This window comes from Ambystoma mexicanum, chromosome 12, assembly GCF_040938575.1.
Source record: "Ambystoma mexicanum isolate Mex_15411 chromosome 12, UKY_AmexF1_1, whole genome shotgun sequence".
Lineage (NCBI taxonomy): Eukaryota > Metazoa > Chordata > Amphibia > Caudata > Ambystomatidae > Ambystoma > Ambystoma mexicanum.
Window position 1 is genome coordinate 539,346,938 of NC_090936.1, and position 24,929 is coordinate 539,371,866.

The window sequence follows — 24,929 nt, forward strand, 5'->3', positions numbered from 1 at the left end:
GCGTATGCTGTACGTGCTTGTGGTCTGAATGAGAACCACAAGGCACGAGGCTCTGTAAAACCACTAAAGTCCTTAAAAACACATTTACAATACGCGAATGCCGCTCGCTGACAATATTGTGTTGTTGTGCCTTCGAGACCTCTCTTAGGAGCGGCGTAATTTTGAGCGGGTCCCTGCGCCTCCACAGGTGCTGCCTGTTAACAAGTCCTAACCTTGCAGTCCCTTGTTGCGCGTCTGGGAAGCCACTCGCCTTTGCCTTGGGCTCCATGCGGCCCGCGTGCAGCTTCTGGCTGCTGGCAGTTTGGCCTTTGATCCTAGCGCCTGGCGCCGAGGCCCGCTCAGTCCTGAAGGTGCGCTATGACTGCGGGGAGCAGGGCTTGCAGCTCGTGGCCTCGCTGGACCCCTGGCCTCCCGGGGACCGGGTAGTCTTTAAGATACTGGGTGAGTAGTTTGTTTTTCATGCATAGGCTAGCAGGCACTATGACCCACCAAGAATCAGTCCTTAAACACGTAACCCTCATGTGAAGCCTTGGACCAAAAATAAAATGCCATGATCCATATGGGAGCTCTGCCACTTTGTTAATGCGCCCCACCCAGACTAATCCGTCTGTCTATGTAAGTGTGTTAGGAGCTTGTCATGCAGGGCAGACTGTAAGTGTATTTGCTTATCAGTGGCGTCTCTAGGGAGGACTGGGGGGGTGCACGCCCCTTCCCTGAAATCTTGCGCCCCCCCCTGGGCTACTCACAGCACATAACAGGGCCGCAATAAATGCTGTCACACAACAATGAAGAGCTGGTAAGTTCCCCCTGCAGCCAAGAGCCTCTGGGCCCCTCCTGAATTTGATTCCTGGAGACCCCACTGCTGTGAATACCACTGGAAGTGATGTGGAGGCCTGGAGCAGATGACTCCAAGTCATGTGGCCCCACAAAACATGGCAACACCCATTCCGTTTGCGCTCTGTTAGCCCAGTCCTGGTTTTTCTTTGCATTGGGAGACCTGTAGTCCTGGATTTCACCATTTTAAACCCAACACTACAAGTCCTATAATGAAACAAAGACAACTTGATTAGCGCTCCAAATTGGAATGGTGCATTGACGGAGGCATATGGACATGTGGTTCGCTGGTGATGGGACAGGCTCCACCTTCCCCCCCCCCTGTTAATCGTCCTTCTGTGACATGGTGGGGCTGCAGTATGGGGCACTTTGCCCTGTTCACAGATAGTGCTTGAGTTAACTTGCACTCGGTTGTAAAAGGCTGGTGCTCGAATGTCGAATTTATGCCCACTAAATGCTGTGTATTGTGGACATGTAACCAAGGATGGATGACCTCGGATCCAGCAAGTAAGTAGTAAGACTAGAAGTAAGTTCTCCACCAAGCATGGCCTATTCTCTCAAGGTCCTGCTCTCTACAAAACTAGCACCTATTCGAATTTCACCACTGACATGCTTCCATTGCACTTGCCTGCACACTGTGATGTCACCGCTCCCAGCTACCCTGTAGAGCGAGACACCCTGTCATAGAATGCTCATGAATGACCCCTGTGTTTCCTGAGGAGTCCTCCCTCCCTTATAGCACTGCGTGGTTGATTGGCAAGTCTTCTTCTTTTTACACTGGTCCTTCTGGTTTTATCAGCTGATCAATATGCATTTTAACTGTTAGAATACCTTTTTCCACTGGTTGGTCCCCCCCCACCCCCCTGCTGTGCATAAAATGATTACCCACGTGCCGGCCATTGCCAGTTATTCTGCTTTATATTTTCCTGGCCACTCTAACTTATTTTTGCTTGCGACTTAAAAATAAGCCTCATCTTGTAGTTGGTTAATGCCACACATCCGTTGTTTGGTAACTGCCTCATTTTTTGCTTATTAGAAATTGATTTATATCTGTGTAGTATAGTGGATTCAGAGAGAATTCCAAACTTATGATTATATTAAAAAGTGCACCAATTTCCTGTTTGTGTTTAAAAATCGTGTATCTACTTAATTACTCCTAGCACATGCCCATGACATATCTGACCTCCTAACTACCAACCATCTGGACCTCCTAGCGTTTACAGAAACCTGGGTGCACCCTGCAGCAGGCCCTGCACTCTTATTAGCCATACCAGAAGGATTCACCATCTGCAGAAAAGATAGAACCACCACAAAAGGAGGTGGAGTTGCCCTGATTGCTAAATCTGACCTCTCCATCAGAGAATCATATGACCAAGCTTTCCCACCCGGAGAACTTCTCTCTATCAAACTATCCTCCCCCAATACCGCAGCTACCACCTTGCATATCATATACCGACCACCGGCACCATTACAAACCCTTGACGAGGATATAACTCTACTACTCTCAAAAAAACACTAAACCATCTACCCGTATCATCATCCTGGGCGACTTTAATTTTGACCTCCGACAGTCTAGATCCCAATGCCACAACCATTCAAAACACAATGGCTGCTCTTGGACTTACTCAACTTATTGAACAAGCTACCCATGACAAAGGTTGCATCCTAGACTGGCTTGCTGACCTAAATGTATCAACCAGTATTACAGCTAATTCCCCTTGCCCTTGGTCAGATCATATCGTCACATTCACCATCCCCAGACAAATGCAACACAAAACTGCTCCACACTTAACCCCAGCTACCCTTGCAAGAAACATGCGTAACATCAAATGCACTAACCTTCTCCCTCTACTAGGCCCCATCATTGAAGGTACCTACTCCCATGCCAACCCATCAGCCATGGTAGATCTCTACAATGGCACCATCCTTCAAGCCATTGACAAAATTGCCCCCACTTTAAACTCTGCAAACCAAAACAGACAACTCACCTGAACTTCTGGTTCACACCGGACCTCAAGAATCTTAGGTCAAATAAACGCACAGCTGAATCAACCTGGAAAGCCTCACCATCAAAAAACCACAGGGATCTACTCATGTCAGTCGCCAAGAAATATAATCAAGCAATACTGCTAGCTAAAAACGCTACACACAATGAGCAGATAACAAATGCCAAATCCAGCAGTAAGGAATTATTCACCATTCAGAGGGAACTTGAGTCTCCCACCAGCCCACCCGATACCTGTCACAAAGATGAAACCTGGTGTGCCAGGATACAGCATGCACTCCTTGACAAAATAGCTATGCTCCAAAACAAAAAAGACAAGTTAACAATGCAAGCCATTAACACTGACCCACCAATCACGAGAGCCACCTCGCCCCCCCCTTCGAATTTAGGCCAGTCTCCACCACTGAGGTCATCAAAATCATCTCCAGCCTAAAACTGTCAAGGCGACCTATGCCCTGCCCCTATCATAAGACTGTGTCACAGAACTCGCCCCTTTCATCACCTCGCTCATCAATAATCCACAAGGCACAGTCCCTAAGAATCTGAAAAACTGGAAGAAACCTGCGTCCTCCCGCTTCTTAAAAAAAAAAAAAAAAAAATATGCCTTCCCTTGACCCCAGCAACTCCCATCCCATCATACATACCGGTCCCCTTCCTCTTGCAAAATCTCGACCGTGCCGCCTATCTCCAGATTCAGGAATACCTGTAAAATAAAATAACAATCTCCTGGGCCTACGCCAATCAGGTTTCTGACCTAAACACGGGACAGAAACGGCACTCCTTGACCTAAAAAACCAAATGGACACCATAATTGACAACGGCAACCTAGCCATACTACTCCTCCTAGACCTCTCTGCGGCATTTGACTTAGTAAATCATAAAATACTATGCCACCACCTGGACAGTGCTGCACACTTCTCACCAATGCCATTGCCTGGATAAGATCACTCCTCTCCGAGCGCACCATGAGTTTTCTCAAACCTAGCTAACACCAGCCCCACCCCTGTTCCTTGCAGGGTTCCTCAAGGATCTTGCGTGTCACCAACGCTTTACAACATATTCACCAAGCTACTATTCGACCACCTTGATGAACGTGGAGGGTTATAGGTCAAAGGATCGAAAAAAAGGGTCGAATGATAAAAGGGTCGAGTCAATTTGGCCGAAAAAAGGATCTTTTTTTTTTTTTTTGGGTAAAAAAACTCTTTTAAAGCTACACTAGAGCAAAAAAATATATATATTTAAACATTTTTTTTGATCCTTTGGTTTTCGGTCAAATGCACTCAACCCTTTTGCATTCGACCCTTTTGCTTTCGACCCTTTAACTGGACACCAACGTGGCGTGTCCTACACAAACTATTTTTATTTGTATTTTGTTATTTGTATAGCGCACCTGGCCCAAAGGCTTCTGGGTGCATACCTTAGGTTACATTGACATAATAACAAAAAGACAGCATATCTTGGGTTACAGTAAGCATAATATACAGCAGGCGCAGTGGCAATATAGAAGAACATACAGTAAAATGATATGTACATGCAGATTACTGGTCGGCGAGGCAGTGACAATGGTAGAAGATCATGTCATGGAGATTAGGGCAGATGTGGAAGGTGACAAATTTGAGCGTCTTGGGCAAACAGCTAAGCTTTGGCTTGGCTCTTGAAAGAGTGGAAGGATGGTTCTGCTCTGAGTGGGTTGGGCAGTGAGTCCCATATTTTGGAAGCAGGGAACGGTAAGATAACCCCGTTAGCTTTCTGCAGTTTGAAGCTGGGTAGGGAGAGACTGTGAGCCTGGGCAGCTCTTTGCGGACGGCTTGAAGTGTGGTGTATGAATCAGCTTGTCATGTAGATGGGAGCCTGATTGGCCAAGCGTTTACATGCGTTACAGCAAGTGTTTTGAGGGTCATTCTCTGGGCTATGCGGACGATACACACATTCTAATTCACCTAAATGGAGACTACAACACTAGTTCCATCATCCTCGATGACATTTAACAGATGATACAATCCTGGATGTCCCAGCATGAACTTTGTCTAAACCGCAACAAAACAGAGCTACTCTTGGTAGGCACCCAAACGCACCTCAAAAAACTTGACCCCAAATACAAACACTTCATAACAGATGGAAACGCCATTACCGTCTTGAAAGAAGTTAAAATGCTGGGTGTGTACTTGGATTCCTCCTTAACCCTCTCAAGACAAGTCAATTCCATAATCTCTTCAGCAGCATAGACAGCCAAACTTAATAATGCCTGCGGACCCTACTTACCTGCAGAGAGCTGCCTAACATTCGCAAGAGCCCTCATTCGGTCGAAACTCGACTATTGTAATATCCTCCTGGCTGGCACTGCCACTACCAGCATCAAAAAACTAGAGGTCACTCAAAACGATGCCCTACGAGCAGCACTAAACGTACCAAGAAGAGAATATTATCTCTGAAATCAGACGCAAAGTGTGCTGGCTTCCGGTTCAGGACCGGATTAAATTAAAAACTATGGCAACTGCCTCATTAACATAGCTCCTCAATATCTTACCAACCTGCTAACTCCAACCCAAAACATCAAGACCACACGCTCGGCTTCAGCCTTCCTTCTGTCTGTCCCAAAATTCAAAAGACCTAAGGCTGGGGGACGTAGCTTCCCAGTTGTGGCAACCAAGGGCTGAAACACCCTCCCTCTAGACATTCGATCTGACCCGTCCCACACTTCATTCCGCAGAAAACTTAAAGCCTGGTTCCTCACCTCCAATGTGTAGCCTTTGTACTTAATGATCAGTCTCATCCTACACAACCTGCTCATGTGAATAGATCTGCACTTTATAATTTTCTGTATCATTTTCTTATTACTAATGTCAATAAGGTTGCAGATGTAAATATTACTGATTATGTACAAACGAAAAAATGTATATGTAAATATCTTATGTCTGTGTAAATCTGTTTAATTGTATTTATGCCAAACCATTATTTTTTATTGTTGCCTGTGCTAACCCTGTAATGTGTATTACCTGCTTTCCAGCGCCCAGATACCTATGGGTTTGGCGTGCACTACAAATGCTAGATAAATAAATGAATGGATGGTAGCATGGTTCTTGTACCTGCTTAAATGAACTTTCCTGGGAGCGGGGGGGTGGGAGGGTGCCTGTACAAATTGTAAAAGTCTGCAGCAATTTGCCCCCCTTTTGTCCCTCCCCAGACCACACCGATTTGCCATCTTCTGCACCCCCAGAGATGGACTCCTTGAGCCAAACCTTACAGTAGTAGTACTACACTGAGAGATTAACCACGCAACTTCTGTGTTATCCCCTGACAACCCTTGCTATTGAACAGACCAGGCCTTTAAGCAAGCAATTGCGTTCTCCTCTCTAGCGTCATTGCTTTTTTTAATAACAACTTTATTTAAATCAGTTGTAATATGGAGAATCATTACATACTGGTAGTATTTGGCGGAACAAGTACAACCCTCCCCTGCAAGCCCTCAAAACCATAGTTGTAGTGGAAAGTTTAAGGCGCTTGAGTCTCGATAACTATGATTTATGGGTTGGCGCTGGAAAGCCGGAATCATAGTCTAAGTTTGTGGACCAGATGTCAGAAAACTGATGCTGTCTGCCCACCTTGGTGCCATAATTCTATCCGCCGCTAGATGTCCCAGATTTTAATCCACCACAAGGCAGGTTTCGGTGCCTCAGAAGATTCCCAGGCACAGGCTATTGTGATTTGGCAGCTAGCAGGGGTTGGGTAGTTTGTTTAGCCATCTTCCCAGATCTGGGATATACTCCCGGCCTTGGCATGCCCAGCAGGAGTACCTCATGCTGAAAACGTGGTTGATGTCGTCAACGGAGGTAATTATCGTTTTCCCAAAAAATACCCACTAGAGGGCACTCTCACCACATGTAGAAGTATGTGCATTGTGCTCCACATCTATGCCAGCATGTCGGGTACAGGGCATTTTGCATATGGTCTAACAGTGTCGGAGGAAGATACAAATGGAGTACAAGCTTGAGGGCACACTCCCTGTTTGTCACACATGAAGACCCCGTCCACCCCCCCCCCCCCCTCTCCCTGGGACCCTTCCTGCACAGGGTGTTCAATAGACCCAAGGCTACGCGTAGCCCCTATCTTATCCAATGATGAAGTATATGTAAATCTATTCAATTCAGACATTTAAAACTCCTTTTTACAGTTTTCAAATGTATGGGGCTGGCAATTGTCAAACAGCGACACAGTGAGCAGACCCCCCCCCCCACCCCTCCCCCTCCGAGATTTCTTGGGATGACCATTTTTCCAGACTGGCTTCTAATTCTCTAAAGGGATGGAAAATTGGCCGCATAGAGCTTTTCCAGGGAGGCTGTGATGTGAATCCATTAGTATTGGATAGACTTTTTTGCCATTTAATTGGCCAAATCGGTTGTAAGGAGAGTTAGTGGTTAGTCCCACCCCTAGGGCAAGAGTCATTGCTATTTGAAAGACCAGTTGGTAAAGAGCAGCTCTTTCACAGGGTGTATTGCATATTGTCTCTGCTGTAGCATAGCTGGTAGTGTCAGAAGAATTATTTGGAGAGAATAGAGCCAGAGAATAATCTAATAAACTGACAATTGGCATTCACACACAACGTGACTTTTTTTTGTTTTTCCTGAATGGGTTTGTTCATTTTCAGCAGTGGGGCTCTTGGATATTCACCATTCACAATTATATCCATATGAATAATGGGGAAATTCCCTGAACAAGGTCTGCCCCTTTTACAGTATGAGCAGACAATCTAGCATGAATGCTGAATTAACAGAGGCTCTACCTGTACTGAGCCCACAAACCATGGGACAAAAATCAGTCCTTTTGATATGAACTGGTGGATGTTGGTAGGAAGAGTTTCAAGTGTATCTCCGGATTCCCTTACATTGGGTGGGTGGGTGGGTGGGTGGGTGGGGACCTCCTTCTGAGCAGAGGCGTGCAAGTTGATCCACACCAGAGGAAATTAAGCCAATTTCCCTGCCTCCTACCGATTCATCAGGCAGGGTTGAATGGTTTCAGTAGCTAGATTGCTGCAAGATGACCTGTTAAAATTAGGAGATCACACCAGCACCAACGGAATTGGTCCCCAGGTGGATCTGCAAACAAGATGTCGAGGGGGGGGGCAGGATTAATCTGGTGAAGAGGGAGTAAGAAAGTTGCTGTTTGTGCAAGTTATGTGTTTGTTTGTTGTAGAGGTGTGATGAAGTGCGTGCAGTTTGCTGTGCAAGAAGGTGGTGGCATGGATTTTTGTTTAAGTTTGCAGACATTTTAGCTTTTGGGTTAGTGGGTTATGTCTCTAGTCCTTATAATTCTTGTTATATGTATCCAGTTGTCCGATGGAGTAGGCATATTCTTTCTTTTTCTTTCCTCTCCGTCTAATTGTTAGTAGTGATGGTGTGGCAAGTTCCCAGCTGTTATTTCTGACCTTTTGTGTACCAGGTTGAGGCATGCATTGTCCCCCACTTTGGTATTGGTGCTGTATTTTTACAATCACCCACTCCCTATCTATTTCCTGTCAGTGATCCATTGCTGCTTGTTTACTTTGTAGGCCAAGGTGTTATTGGCATATCGCCCTTACCCTTCGATCCCGATCTCTCTGTGATCGTTCTTTGGTATGATTCTAGCTCATCTATCTTTCAATTAGTATATGCCGTAGATTGTTCTTCCCTTACTTCAGTGGATGGGCGGTAGCTTATGGAGGCAGGGATGATCGGTTTCCTCTGTCAGCATTGCTTCAGCTGTGTTTGTGCCCTCATAGGCCCTCCTTCTAGTTATGGGGTGAAGAGCCAATATTTGAGGAGTTTTCTGAATAGGAGGTGATACCTTGTGTTACATATGTTCTTTGGTAGCTCCTTCCAGGTTTCTGGGATTATGTTTCACAGAAAGCTTCAAAATAAGGGCGCTCACCTACAGAGTCTGCTGTCCATTTGCAAAGTACCAGAGTTGCTACTGGAAAACTTTACAAAGGCCTTAGGGATTAAGTAGACTTGCAGGTCAGAAAGAACCAAGTTTGACAAAGCCATCGCACAACTGTTGTATAACCTGCTAGCCTCAGCTGGCTGATTTCCTACTTAAGACAATTTAAATTGGCAATTGAGGCCCAGAGTCTGCAGCTCACACAGCCTGCTAAGGACCACCTTAAAATGCTTTCGATGTTTGTACCATCCAGCAGGGCCATAAACTGTTATATAGAACGATTTAACCCCCAAAGAATCCTTGTGCTATATGGCCCAAAAGTAGGACTGTGTCACTCTGAAAAAGAGCGTATATACATGCTCGATAGCTGTACTTTAGCGCAAGATGAACACATTGTACATTACGAAGTCCTACCACCAATTTGAGCCATGCTCATTTAGAGGGCCCAAGGAATCGTGCTAGTGTAACTGTATTAAGGAAAAAGCAGCTCGCCTGAAGGGCACATGAAGAAGCTGTTGTACTCGATCCTTATTTGCCAGTTTCCTCCTCAAGAGCTTACGTTTCATGCAAACCTCAGGCTCCCATTTTGGAAATGGCAAAAGCAGATCTGTATGCAGGTGTGCGGTGAGGGGCTTGTTTCTGCATACCAAAACGACTTTCCCATACACTTCTAATGCTTTGCTTACCTCGCCTTAGAAACTCCCCATGCAGCCTTTAATTCTTTCTTGCCCTTCTCTTGTCTCCTTTCCTCCTCGAGGGGTACCATGTTTGCTGGTGAGGGAATGAGATGGCAAGCAAGAGGGAAAGCGAGACGGACGCCATGTGGGATGCATGGAATGGGAAATGAGACGTATTATATGAAGTGATGGGGGTGGGAGAGGGAGAGGCAAGGAGAATGACTATGATAAAGGCTAGAGGAAAGGATAGTGAGTGGAAGGACGCATAATAATAATTCATGATGAAACACATGCATGTTGGTAGCATTGCCATTTGCCATGTCAACTAAATATTCTGTTTTTCAACCTCCTTTCTCTACTCGCTATCACTTATTTTGGCATCAAGGTAGGGTGATACTATACCACTATGTGCAAAAACAAAAAACGCAAAACTGGATGCATACCCCCGTGCAATAGATGATGCGCCCTCTAACTGCAGAAAGCTGCTTCCACCAGGTAGGGATTTGAGGGTGACTGTGAGAACCGAGAGGTAGACGCACAGGAGAAGTCTACTGCTTGGCATAGAAAGTGTTGGACCAGCAATATTATGTCAAACTTCCCCGCCTCCCTCCCCCCATAAAATTACCTTTGCAATTATGGCCTTTCGCGCTGGTGCAAAACCAGGTTTTCTGTTCAGACAGCATAGCAGTCATGCAAGCCATCAATTCTATCTGCAGGTGGCACCATGTTTCTGGGGCTGTTGAGACGATTGGTGAGGATATGTCTGGCACAATATTGATTTTAGAGCACGACCTGTTAACGCATCCTAAATTGGGTTGCTGCTGATCTGTCTTGCTGGCAGATGAGATTTGGTGAGATCTGCCCGCTGGCAAATGCAGGATCCCACTCTACCCGTTACTTCCGGTAATAATGGTGCAACGTTGTATGTGCGTCTGCAGTTATTGGCAGCGACGGGAGTTATTCCTTGCGGCCAAAGCAAGAGGCAGTTATTTTCTTCACTTAGACAAATTTTGGACAAGTTGTCACAGGACATGCTGCATGCATGGGTCATGCGACGGAAGACCGTGTCAAGACCTGTGATGTGGACACAGAGGGGCTGATAAAAGCAGGACTGGGAAGGGGGCACACATGGCCCTTGATAAGTTGTATAATTATGAGCATCCGCACCAAGCGGAAAGGAGACGGACATATTGTTATGCTCACCTGGTTCCCACAGGGGCGTCGATCGGACCCGGACAGCTGCGGTCTCCACCAACATGATGCGTAGTGCAGAGATGACAGTCAGGACTGGCCCGCCTAATTTCGTCTGCTTGACCATAGAAGTATCCTCCTGCAGGTGGAGAAAGGGATTTAGCCACCCGTGGATTTTAATGATGGGGGGGGGGGGGGCCCGACTGTTCTCGTTCTCCCCACTAGTCCCCTCTGATATCCCCTTTTAGTAACCTCACCTTATGTTTTTAAATGATGAGCTCTCCATCCTCCGTGGCATGCAGGGGCGCGTAGATACCAGTTACTTCACTGATTTAAAGGTACTGGAGGAGTTTGGAGGAATATTGACTCCGGGGTTTATAAAGTTCAAAGGTTCAATATGTCCGATGTTCACTCTTGTTCCATTCCCTTGTTGAATTGCAGCTGGGTCCAAAAGAATATTGCCTGGAGGCAGCTGATGGCGTTCAGGTAAGAGTCTGTATTACCCAACACTATCCGGTAAAAGTTGCATGAGTTTAACTTGTTGTTTTCTCTCCCTTTATAGGTGCGGCATAGGAAGATGTGGCGTATTAAAGGGTAATGCCTCCGGTGGTAAATCGGGTAAGCCTATGGTGGTAAAAGAGATTGTATTTGTCGGCTCTCTTGCCTCAACTTGTTGTTTCTTTTGTTTTCCCCCAGGTGCTGGAGTTCGACGAAGAAAATGATGGAGGCAGCGCTGAGTCGAAAGATGCTGTGGACTGGTGAGTATGACCCGGCGCTGCTGCTGGCGGTGCAACGCATGCTGAAATAATGTTCTTTCCAGGCTCGGAGACATGCTGGATCCGAAATTAGGTAAGGAATTAAAATAATGTCCGTGATCTTACCTTTTCTCCTTCTTTCCCCTTTTTCTAGGAGCTCTGGATTCGAGGCGGGCATGGCAGAAGACTGGATGCTGACTTGCAGGCACGGTGAGCGTTACGCTGCAGAATGCAGAATAACGCAAAGCGTGTGCTGCTGTTCGGGCGTGGTTTAAATAGCCTCCAAAGTAGTTCCAGGTAAATTCTCCAGAACCACACCCGAGTAAAAAATAGTCTGTGTAATAAAATATTCCCATCCTGGCCTCACGTTGGCTTGGATTCATTTGCAGCATGGTCTGCATGAGGTAAGTAATCTATGAGCCTGGCGCCTATGGTGCCAGGACTGATTTCTATGATGAGCCTGGCGCCCAAGGCGCCAGGGCTGAACCCAAACAGCCCCCAGCCGGGGCTGCTGGGGTTTTAATAAGTATCTGGATGCCTGCTCCCGGGGCTTATGGACTCGCTCCGGATGCCTGGGGGTACCTATCATGACACATATCAGAACATCACGACAGGCATCCTGAGGATCGGTTGATGGTGTAAAAGGCTCCACATTAAAGTAATCAAATGTTAATAAGCATTTGGCCAAACTCCTTTTTTGTAAAGAAATTGTTAAAGAATAAAATTAAATAAAGTCGATGGGGTTGGACTATGCAGGTTGGTCCCTGGGTGGGACTAGGCAAGCTCCAAGAAGTAGTATCGGGCAAAAGAAAAGACCATATGATCAGATTAAAACAGTAATAGAAAATGTCATAAAATTGCTGGGTCTCTATTTCGAACATTGAAAAACTCGGTTAGAATAGCTATTCTCCAATACCTACTACAATTGGAGTTGGGACAAGCGATGTGATCCACTGCAACGCACTATAAGAGTACGTATATGTGGAAGTGCGGCTGTGGATCACATGATTAGAGGTGACCAATACTTGGAGAAATAACAGAGCCAATCACATTGTTTGTACTATCTAAGTCTGATTTATAGATTAAGTTACAGAACGGAAGTTGAATCAGAATTGTATCCGACGCTGATTGGTTTAACAACGGTTGTTAATTTTAGTAATTTCAGTTTTTATTTTTTAAATGTTTTTTTTTTTTTTTTTTTTCCTTGCTGGTCTGACTTTTTTTATTATTGTTTGCTGATTATTGATACTAAATGTTATATTAATGAATAGTAAAAGAACATTTTCATAATGTACTGCTTATCGAAAGAAGATTTTTATAGTTTGTCAATATGAAGTTTGTTGTTGGGGGCCCGCCCCCGGGATCACCTGATGTGCTCACCAGGGCTGCGTTCACGCAGCTAACCATTGGCAGGGACCACCCTGCCTTCTCCCACGGGGGCTGGGGGTACCCAGCATAACGCAACCTCGGCTCTGGGGGCACCCAGGCCGGGGTTGCCCTTTCGACCATGGTCATATGGTCTGGGCATCCACAGGGGGACGGTGTTGCCCAGCAGGGTCGCCGTCCGAGATAGGGCCCCGTGGCTAGGCCCCATGCATACTGTGCTGCACCAGCATGGTGCACGAACAAAGACACAGGAGTCAGTGATGGAATCGACTGACGACGTGGATCCCTTTTATTTGCATGGTCCCATGGTAACCCCATGTGACCATGACATCAACACCTTTTTCATAACGACTAAACAAACTCCCCAAAACCACATCACAATACACACTAACACTAATACCATAACCCTAGTAGTTTTCACACCCTTTATTAACCTGGGTGAGTGGGCATTGCACCGCTAACACACCACCATGCTACAGAAAACCCCACACACGAATGCAGTCCCACTCCACACTTAAGATTGGCCAGTGTCGGTCTGCAGACTCCCAACCATTGTGTGGGGGCCACCGCAGGGTCCACAGGGTACTACTCCTGGCCTCCGCTGGGGTGTCTTCATGGCCATCACCCGTTCAGGGGACGGTAAAGCCGCACCTGGGGTCGCCAGGGGCCACATGGACCCAGTCCTTGGCCAGTGATAGCCAGATGACAGGCGAGCACACAGTTCAGGGTGTGCACGCATGCATATTGAAAAGCACGGGGCCACGTTCATAGGCGGGGTAGGCCCTCTGCTGCCAGGTGCTACGGAATAACAGACTGCTCCATTCACTTTTCCACCTTTTCCGGGGCTGCTGGCCAGGAGGCACTGGTGACGGAGTGTCTGGGCCCGTTACGAACCCTGGCTTTTATTCATCGTGTTCATTGACCATGAGGGTGCACAAGCACTCCTTCTGGAGCCTCTACCCTTCTTGGCTCCTCCGTGGTGAAGCTTGGGCACCTCTGCGATGGACGGATTGATGGGCCCGTGGGTCATCCTCTTGTGTCCCCGAGCTGATGGTCCTTCTCGGCCTGGGGGCGGTGCAGTTGGCATGTCCCTGTCGCTTTGGGGCCGCAGTGCAACATGGATGCTTCACCCACCCCAGCTGGCACTCCGGGCAGCCTGCGGGCCATGGCTCTTTCCTTCCCACCCCATCACTTGTTGCAATGCATCTCTGTGCCTCCAGTTCCATTGTGTGACAAATGGGCGCACACACGGCTTTCTCCCCCACTTTGGGCTGCTGCAGGCGCCATTGACCCTGTTCTTCCTCCATTTTGATTGTTTGTGTCACCGCAGCCCTTTTGTTGTTGCAGGCGAAGTTAAATGTGTTTTTCTTTCCCCCCCTCCCCCCCCATACATCACTGCTGGGCCCAGGCGTTGGGAGGCCACGGCCCCTCCTCCCAGGGCCGCTCACTGCCTCTGCGTGCTGCAACTGCAGGCCCAGGTTTTCACTGGCCTTGCCCCCTCCATTCGGGACAATGCAGCTCTCCCTTTCGCTATGTCCGGGATGGGACCTCTGCCAACAGCTGATCGGGACACCGCAGGGCCGACGTTTTCATAATTTCTATTCACTGCCGCGAGCCCAGTCATGTTGGGTCACGCCCTCCTGCTTTGTTCTTTCGGTGCCGCCGCAGGCATTTTGCTGTTTGCGGCCCCACCCGCACTGCATCCAAGGCACTGCAGCATTGGGAATGGGCTCAAGACAAACTTTAGGCCATGCCCCCAATCTTCAGGGCGTCATTGGTTTCCTTGCCACTTCTTTCAGTGCCTCCTCTTGCTCTCGGGCACATACGGTCTGCTGGCTGTTCCTCCCTGTGGCTGGGAGCCGCCGTGAGGCATCCTTCGACCCCAGTGCTCCTCGGCCCTGCCAGGCACACTCTTCCCTCCACAGCAGGGGTGGAGGCATGCCCCGGCTGCACGAGCACCCTCCTCACTGAGGGCGGCGACCAGGGCGGCTCAAGTGATGACACCCTCTCTCGCCCGGCATGACTCCTTCACTTTGTGGCCACACGGAGGGGCATGCTCACACCGTCCCCGGCCGCACGAGCACCCCCAGTGATGAGGACCGGGGCGGCGTGAGCGCCCCTCCCTCCGCACCCTGTGCAGAGTTTACAGCTTCCTTTGTTGCGGCGGGCCGGACCACACTGGTGGCCACTCCTCCCTTCCAGCACGGCTAGGGCCTCTCCAGCAGCCCATCCATAAGTATGGCACCTCCGCTGCCCCCTTCCACTAGCGGCTGACGCCACGCACCTCCCTGCGGGCACCAGGCAGCCTGTGCCCATGGATAGCACAGGGCCCTGGGCCACCCACAGAGCTGCCTCCTCACACACAGCTCCTTCCACACGTGGCTGCAGCCGCCTCCTGAACGAGCTTCCAGCAGCCCGCACGTTTTCATGCACGGGCCCAGACCGCCCTCATCGCCATTGTTTGGGGCCCACCCCTGTGTCACCGGAGCGGGCCACCCCGATGTCGGGATCACACGATGTGCACACCAGGGCTGCGTTCAAGTGGCCCACCATTGGCAGGGATCACCCTGCCTTCTCCGGGTCACCGGAGTTGCCCACGCGGGCTGGGAACACCCAGCATAACACAACCCCCGGCTCTGGGGGCACCCAGGCCGGGGTTGCCCGTTCGACCATGGTCACATGGTCCAGGCATCCACAGGGGGATGGTGTTGCCCAGCAGGGTCGCCGTCCAAGATAAGGGCCTCGTGGCTAGGCCCAATGCATACTGTGCTGCACCAAACCACAAAAGACCCCATGTCGAAATTGAAGAGTCTGCATCCTCTGAGGAAGATAAATCGATCGACCTATCTACATATTCCATCGATGACGATGTTTAAGAAGATCCCGACTTTGAGATTGTGGCAAAAAACAAATGAACGTAATAGAATACAACGTTCAAAAGTGTCCGATGGTCAAACCAGACCTCCAATTGGAATAAATAAAGACGTTGAAATATCCAATGTGGAGAGAGTACTGAGGAAAACAAGGATTTGTGTACCAGATCCGCAAGCCAAAAAAGATGAAACCAAAAACAGGCTGTGTACACTCAAGCTTAAAGACTTCATTGAAATGAAATCCAAGACAAACTAAAAGGCAACAGCTACAAGAAGAACGAGTGATCCCAAACTCTTCAAAAAAAAAATAGGGACCAACTCAAACAAGTATGGGAAATTCAGATAGAAAATGTTTTGGAAGAAAAGAACGAAGTAAACTTAAATAGAAAAAACATAATGAAGCTCTTACACAGCATCCCAGCTCTGCGAACCATTCGATCTGATGATATTTTGATCGTCGAATACACATCGGAAAATCGCTCCGACTGGGTGATACTGCACAGGAGATCCAAATTCAGTGCTAAGTCCATAATCGAAGCAAGAGACGATCTGCTATTTTTTGGATTCGATACTAAACCACAAACTAAGAAAGAAGAAGCGCACGCCGAGAATGAAGAAGAAGAAGAACAGAGCATAAATGGCTCGCATGAACAACGTAGAATTGACTTATGGAACAGGTTTAACACATCTCCTAAATCGACTAATGCGCACAAGCAAAAGAAATCCAACTTAAATTTTGTCAGTAAAGGTGGAAATTCGCTGAGCAACCACTAGCAAAAACAGATGGGAGAAAGCAGTACACATTTATTGACATCTTGGAATACTCGAGGCTTTGAGCATCTTTTCCAAGATGCGGCTTGGACGAACGGAACACACTTTATAATATGTCTACAGGAGACATGGGTGCGGTCAATGCCCAGTTGAGACGGATATGCAATTTACCAAAATCCGGCAGGTAAAAATCTGTTTGGAAGACCATATTCGGGACTAATCACAATGGTCAAACTTAGTAACAAATGAAAAGTACTAAATTCAAGCAATCCTAATTTATTCATCCAAACTACGATTCTCGAGGAAAACAGCGTGCCCTCAGTACAGACTAAACAGATCATAGTCATAAACTTATACTGGAATCCAGCGATATCATCACAAAATGACTTTATATCGGCAGTAACGAAAGAAATTGATGGCTCCCTAGCATCCTTCTGTGGCGATCTAAACTATTCCTGGTTTAATGAAGCTAATCAACCGAGGCCCTTTAATGATCACGAACAACCAGATTTCCATCAACATCGAGGTCAACCATGGACAAGAGAGATAAGAGATTGCATCATGCTAAACGGCTGCACTGAAGGCGATATCCTCGCGGCAAAAACATGGCACAGAGGACCGTCAAAAAAGACTCTTGACTATATTTGGGCCTTCGGAAATCTGCTAAGCCAAACCGACACACTAACTATCATACCTACTGAAAAAAGCAATTGTGATCCGCTGACGCCAGCTGAAGAGAGGTCTATTCGATACACTGCAGCTGTGGAAATAAACACTGGAAACAGATTACGAATAAATGGTTCACAAATTGTAGATTTAACTTCGAAGATGAAGTATGATGACAAAATAGAATCCGGAGTAAATTATGAACCATTACTACACAAGTTTAAAATCAAGTCAAATGGTGATAAAATCGATCTATTGGCAGTAAAACATTCTTATAGTACCAAACCTGACGAAGCTAAAAAAAAGCTAAAACCAGATCTCAGAATAATAAGAAAAACACAAGCGCTGGGGAAAGAAAACATGAAAAATAAACGCTGTCAGAAATATCGAAATTGGCTGAAATCCTTCAATGCAACATGAGATCAAGACCAGGCCGAACAAATGTTAAAATTGATTATATCCAAAGATACTCGACACATCTGGGAAATAATCAACACAGGTCAGCTAAGACAGTCATTTGCGATGTCTAACAGAGTAAACGCTGAAAAGTGGGTGAGACATTTCTCTACGGTCTTTAAATCTGACCGTGCATTGACCTCCATGTCAGTTACCAAAAACATCAACTTGGGAGGTAACAGAATCACAAGAAGATATAGAGAAAGCCATCCAAAAATGTAAAAATTCTCGAGCGCCAGGGCCTGATGGCCTTTCAAACGTAACACTTAAAGGGCCCATTCTGTTATGTTTTGTTTATTAAGATCTTATTTGAAAAAATCGCATCTGCAAAAACCATCACGGAAACTTGGAAGAGAGCAGTGATTGTGCCAGTGTACAAGAAGGGCGATCGTAATGATACTGCCAACTATCACCCTATCGCCCTTCTTGACACAACCGGGAAAGTGTTTGCTACATTCTTTCAAATCAAATTGGCAAAATGGGCCGAAGAAGCCATTGTGATCGATGAGCGACAGACAGGCTTCACCAAAGGTGTAGGGGTGGAGCTAAATCTAACATTGCTCAACATGGCAAAACTAGAAGCTTTAAAGTTCAATAAACAACTGTTTGCGGGATTTATTGATCTCAAACAGGCCTTTGATGGCATCAATAGAGGAATCTTGTGGAGAAAATTTAATGCATGGCGATGTCCAGAAAATGTATTACAGCCAGTAATGGCTCTATACTCAAACACCACAATCGGTGTATGTCTAAATAAACGGGGACTACTAACTGATGAAATTCAAACCAAAAGTGGAGTCAAACAGGGTTGCCCGTTGGCAGCCCTTTTATTCAAACTGTACATCTCAGACTTACCAAAGGCATTAAAACAACCTAGGACTTTTCTGCCAAAAATCAATGGCAAATGCATCAGCTGGATAACTTATGCAGATGACATTGTGCTCCTAGACCAGACACAAATAGGTCTTCAGAGACTTCTCTCTGCACTTCAGATCTTTCTAACAGAAAACTATCTCGAAATAAATGTAGAAAAAATCAAAAATTGTATCATTCAGTCATAAATCCCAAGCTCGTCAAAACACATTCCAGTGGAAGGTAAATGGAAAAATGATTGAGCAAACCAACACAATTTGTTATTTAGGTATTATGTTTAATACCTCAATCGAAGAACGACGTTGGAAACAAAATTTAAGAACAAGGATGCAGATGTTTGCAGTCCAAGGAGCAAAGCTACATGATATGTTTGGCAAGTTCACACTGTCTCCAGTTCTAATTTTCTATCTACAAAAGGTAGTCCCAACACTCACATTTGGGAGTGAAGCCGGATGGAACATAAGTGCAAAATTTTGGGATCAAATGGAAGCATTATTCTGGCAAAGTCCTGAAATTACCATCAAATGTGTCGGTGATTGCCATTCGACATGAATTGGGCATAGAAGCACTATACAATACAGTGGTGTGGAAATCCATAGCAATGCTAAGGAAAATGCATCTGAGACCATCAGCTAAACCGTATGAGATTTTGTTCAAGAGAGACGATCATCCTTCGATGAATTTGCTGGAAATATGGGAATCTAAATTAACAAATATATTAGATGAAGCTGACATATCCCTAGAGCAGGTCCTGCAGATACCCCAAATTGCAAAAATGCGGATGCGTCGATGGTATTGGATCATCAATAAAGAAAAACGTACACAAATGAAGATAGCCTGTGATCGACTCACAAAGTTGGCATTCTTCCTAAATATCTTTCCAAATTTCCCTCCCGATACCATGGAGATCAATTCATCAGACTTCGACTAAATTTATACAAAACCAAAGCGACACTCGCATGGAAAAGAGATCTAAAAACACAGATAACATATGTCGATACTGTAACAAAGCCATTGAATGACAAAACGCTTGATAATTAGATGTCCAGAAATTTCTGTGTTCAGATCACTGCATATTGGGAAATACGCACCATAAAATGACAACATGGAAGACTGGGGGAGCTATTTGATCTCTGGAACAAACCAACAACTGACATGTGGAGTAATAAACTTCATGGACACCATTCTGCCTTCGAAGTAATCATGAAAACAACTTTTGTTTAAGAGACTAAACAATTAGTCAAGCGGCTACTTCGTGAAAGAAGCGTTGAAGAACATGTGTTTATGATGAGATGAGGAATGTTGACAGTTTTTTTTTTTTCTTTTTGTTCTGTAAAACTAAGTCAAATTAAAAAAAACTGTGCTGCACCAGCATTGTGCACGAACAAAGACACGGGGGTCAGTGATGGAATCGACTGACGAGCCGGAAGCGGCTCGTCCCTTTATTTGCATGGTCACATGGTAACCCCACGTGACCATTACATCAACACTGGAGGGTCCCATGTCCCGCAGAAGGGGTGACCTGCAACACTTGTGAGAAAGATGACCAATGAATGTACGAGGAACTGAAGAGCTTTTTCTTTTCTTCTGTTACTTTGTGGAGATATTATATTTTGATTTAATGTGATTTGATAATATGTATTATTAATTTGAATTGTAAAATATTTAAAGGTATTTGATTTACAACTATATCAATAAAAAATACAGTAATTTCTAGTGCCCCCTTGGGCATTCACATTTCATGTTTGCGCTGCCAATTTACCCGTGATGCTGGGAACTGTGCAGAGCTATTATATAATGGTCTTTATGGTGTCTAGGTAAACTCTTTGCGTAAGTAACGCTCTTGCGAACCTTGGTCAGGTGAGCCTAGAGGCTGTTGGTATTTTTTTGTTTTGTGTCTCTCATTTGAACATAATGTGCAGGCATTATTTGAGTATTCTCCTGTCTATTGGATGTAGTAGAAGCCCATCCACAGCTGTTCCTTTTTGCATAAGTGGCATGCATGAGTTCTCTGGCTGATGGCCGAGTGCTTTCTTTGTAAAATGCTGGCCTTTGTTTGTTTCCCCCCCCCCCCTACTGTTAACTGTTTCCGGGTTGTATAGGGAATCGGCACAGGAAGATGTGGCATCTCCGAGCACGGAAGGGTCGCACATTTGGTTTGTTACTTGTCGCATGTTCCAAGTTGTACAACAAAAGCTTTGTTGTCTGTTAAGGGTGTCGGATAACATGCATGTATTCTAAATGGCAGAGAGTCCGAAAATAAAGCGAAATCCCCCAATACTAAAGCATTGCAGACTTCTACCATATTTACCATCCCACTATTCTTTGACAGGCTACCATTAATGGCCATGGCCGTTGCTGACTACCTTGATAGCAAAATATTTGCTGGATGGCTTGCGTGGAGTTGAAACTCTCCTTTTGCTGTTCTAAGGGTGTACTGGTATGGTTCAATTTGGTGGTGGGTGTTAATGAGCAGTGAAAATCATGCTGTATACAACACTGTCTTGGCGTCTACCTTTTGTTGTAGAAAGTGGTTACTTTCAAGATTTGTCCCGATTGAGGGGTTTAAGCCTTTTTCTTGTGGCTTGACCTGTGACGATCTATCTGGAGCAACAACTGTTTCTTTGTCCTTGCTTTTCAGAGGTTTTGTGATACATTCCTGGTGACTTCTTGGGATAGGCCCCCAAGATGACTTTAATTTCCTTTTGAGTTGCTGATGTATGGTGTCCTTTCATTTTTGTTTTCTTCCTATTTTATTTTTCCTAGTAGAGGAATCTAGAAGTAGAGCCTGTTTTCTTTTTGGAGACCATGGCATAAAGAACTGCTTTGTCCTGATCATCATCTTCGTGAGATTATCTGAGGTCCACAGTGCCTTTTTGGATTTCCAGTGAAGAAAAGATTGGTCGGAAGCGCTGGGCTTGTGTTTGAGTTGGATTCCTCTCTCAAGGATCATTCTTTGACTGTCCAACTTGGTCCCTTATTTCCGTTGTCTGAATATTTGTGTATCCTTTAAGGATTTTTTGTTGCTTGTGTGGTCCAATACATGAACTTTGAGAGGCATTCTACAACCTTATTGACTTCCTTATGGGATCTCTTATTATAGCAGGCCTGGATTCGAACCAAGATGAGATACCCCTGAGCTACCCTCATGGCCCAAACCCCAAACAAAGTTTATCAAAAGCTTTGACTTGACGCCAGTTGCTGAGTGTGGGGATTCGTTGCACAGATGTCTTCCTAGTAAAAATTGCTACCATCAATTTAATTTGCAATTTCCTGGGAGGCATTGCACCTGTCTGGTCAGAAATTGCTAAAGTTGGAGAAGCGAACTCCTGAACTTAGTCTGTTTGTGCTGGTCTTCCAGGAGATGGGTGACTGTTGGGCCTAGGTGCATAATGCTTCCAACCCTTTCTAGCTCTTGGTTGGTGTCTCTAGACCATTATTTCTGAATCCAGCTCTATTGGCGCTAGTCTTGTTATTTGTGCAGTGCTTAGTGTGGTCTTTCTCAAGCTCTGAAGTGTCGGTGCTGTCGCTAAGCAAATCATTGGTGTTTGAGATTCCTGTCTTTATGTTGGTTTGACACATTTAGTAAAGCTCTTCAGGAGAGTGGTCATGGAGATATTTAACGACCTTGCCCGAAAGACACTGCTTTTTCACAAGGGCAGCTATCTCGGTGCAATTTGGTATCTGGTGGAGGGAGCAGGCTATGGGAGGGAATGCTGAGGAGTGTGTAATAAGCACAAGGTCACATTGTAAGCTATGATTATTTGCGCCTAGTGAGCAAGCCTTCTCATGATAACCATCTGTGTATCCTGGTGCTAGAGCTGTAACGAATGCAAGGGAGTGCCTCTGTCAAACAGGTTCCTGGCTTTCGCTAAAAAGACAGTAAGGGGCGTTGCAGAGCTTGGAGTGTTCTGCCACAACATCTTGTGTATTTGGCAAGTTAGCCTGGAGTATGGCCTTGTAGGGACGTATGACCTAAACTCTTGGCCTTCAGATGTGACCTTTACCTGGTCAGTAGCCAGTGGATGGCATTCCGTGCTGGCTGGGACCTTCTTACACTGGTACTGAAGGCCCGCTGCTGGCTCACCTGCATGATAGTTTCAAATTCAGATCTGCTTTCCTTTCATTCTTTTAAAGCCATATGTGCTGTACTATCACAGCATGTTGCAGCTAAGGGCTAGACGAGGAAGAATTGTTTTGGAACCAATTTCCTGTTTAACTGGTGAACACCAACATCGCTGGAATGGTCTGTGACCGAGTATTAGTGCTAAGAAACTGGGGTAATCTGGCACCACTTGGCCTCTCGGGTCCAGTAAGTGAGTTGGTGTGCTTGGTAGATTTTATGGACCATATCAATGTAGGTTATACACAGGGTGAGCTCTGGCATGCTTGGTTGCTTTTGTCTCCATGAGCTTCCTGGTTGAAGGTGATGGAAAACGAGTCTTTGTCTTGTCATTGTTAAAATAAAAACATAATCCCCAGAACACTTTCTCCCTGCTGCATACTATCTTCTAGGCCAAAAGCTGGTGGCTGCTATAATTTGAGAAATGTTTCCTCTAATGTAATTTTATTTTTATTTTCTCTAGAAGTATGAATCTCTGCCATTTATTTTTTCTGGCTCTCTTTCAGATGAGTTTAATAATGCTAAAGCGGTGGAGGACTGCTGGGCCTGCCAACACTGGGTCTCCACAGGGCCCCAAGGGGAAGCTGTACTGACCATCCAGTACAACGGCTGCTATGTCTTCATGACGGTATTGGAGGACTTTTAAGTGGTTCAGATAACCATACTTTTAATTTGGTATAGTTTCTGAAGCTGTTCTTTTAGTTTCTGAAGCGGTGTATCTGGTCAAATGCTTGGTCTTCCCTAAAACTATTCCTTCTTATTTGAGCATAGACCTAAAATACCTATAGCTAAGTTTCACACCTGAAATGTAAGCACAAAGCCTGTATTTGGGGTAAATAACATTAGCAGAGTAAAAGTGTTTCTTTCTCTACCAGAATTTACTGGATCCACTTTTCAGTATTGAGGTAGTTAAGGGCAGGACAGTGAAGGGTGAAGACCAGGCGTTGACTGGCCTCTTGGCCTCTTCGCCCATGAGCCTTTGCTTTTGCGTTCCTCCCTGCTGCACCTGTGAGTACTTCTAGCTTGCTAATTACTGTGCTGTTTCTCCACATTGTAGTACTCTCCTACAAGGTATTCACTCCTGCTGCTCTTCATGCCACCTCGCCCTAGGCAACTCATACCAATCATGCTAAAACGTTCTCCTTTCCTATCCCTACCGTAAAACTCCATCTCGAAACTCCCATTACTCCATCTCTCTTGCACCTCCTACTTCCAACAAACAAAGTCGATCTAATCATACCTGCTCCGACACCTAGCCACCTCGCCTCTCTTCCTTTGAGACTGCACGTCTACTCATTCTTACTGCAGCAACTGAAATTGCACTCTGGAATGCTCGGTCTGTATGCAACAAAACATCTTTTTTTATGGGCTACTGTCATGCCAGCACTCCTCCCCTAGACTACTTGCTATCACTGAAACCTTCTCCATCTGACACTGGCAGGCCCTCATGACTTCATATCATTCGCTCCTCGTCTGACGGGCAGAGGTAGCCGTGTCGGACACCTACACTCTTCCGGCCTCAATGCCTCACAAATCGCCAATGCTACATCCTCTCCTACCTCTTTTGAATTCACCATCTCTACTATTGTGCCACCTCACTCGGTCCACATCTCCATCTATCACCCTCCTGTTCCCACCAGACTCTTCTTTGATGAACCTGGGCAACTCCTTGATTCTCCTTGCATTAAATATTACCTTATTCTCTCTGGTGATTTTGGTGTGTGTTAATTTTTTTTTTTAACCAACCCTCTCCAACCCCTTCTCTGCAATCTGAACTTCAGTCTTTTCATGTTGACCATGCTCGCCACTCTATCCGTAGCGACCTACCCAAACTGGGCCTAACTCTTTTGGATCTTCATCTCTGTCAACCACTAATATTACTGCCATGCCGTCCCTATCACCATTGTATCCACCACAATCTCCTTTCCAACCTCTGACATATCCTCACCACTTGCCTCGCCCATTACTGAAAGGAAATGTAAACCTTCTGCCATTCCTCCCCTACTCTCAGACTTGGTTCTTACTCTCCTCCTTCACACCTGTTGCCTCTTCCACCAACACTACCTTCCTCAGCTTCCAATCCTTACTATATGACTCATTCTCCTCTCACTTACCACTGTTAACTTTCACCCCTCTCAGCATCCTCAACCATGGGTCACCCCATTCATACAAAGTCTCCGAACACATGCATTGGCTACTGCGCAAATGGAGGCGTACCCACTTGCATGAGGACCTGAAACTATCTCTCTGCCCTGAACTTTCTCAAGTCCTCTCTTGAAAGAGCAAACCTGGATTTCTACTGCAGCCTCTGACTTAATCCAACCATCCTTGCCGGCTATGGGGCGTCCTAAACCTAGGACTATGAACTACACTCTCAGAGCTAATAACCTAGCTGAATACATTGCT

The 24,929-nt window shown here is 45.9% G+C and overlaps 1 protein-coding gene across 1 annotated transcript in view; it reads left to right on the forward strand.

Moving 5' to 3' along the window:
* Positions 1–227: 227 nt before the first annotated feature.
* LOC138512998 (zona pellucida sperm-binding protein 1-like) overlaps positions 228–24,929 on the forward strand; it is a 258,139-nt gene continuing 233,437 nt past the window's right edge. The window contains exons 1-2 of the mRNA XM_069627714.1: positions 228–441; positions 23,030–23,151. Coding sequence (XP_069483815.1) covers positions 267–441; positions 23,030–23,151 — 297 coding nt within the window. The 5' untranslated portion in view covers positions 228–266. The remainder of the gene's footprint in view (positions 442–23,029; positions 23,152–24,929) is intronic.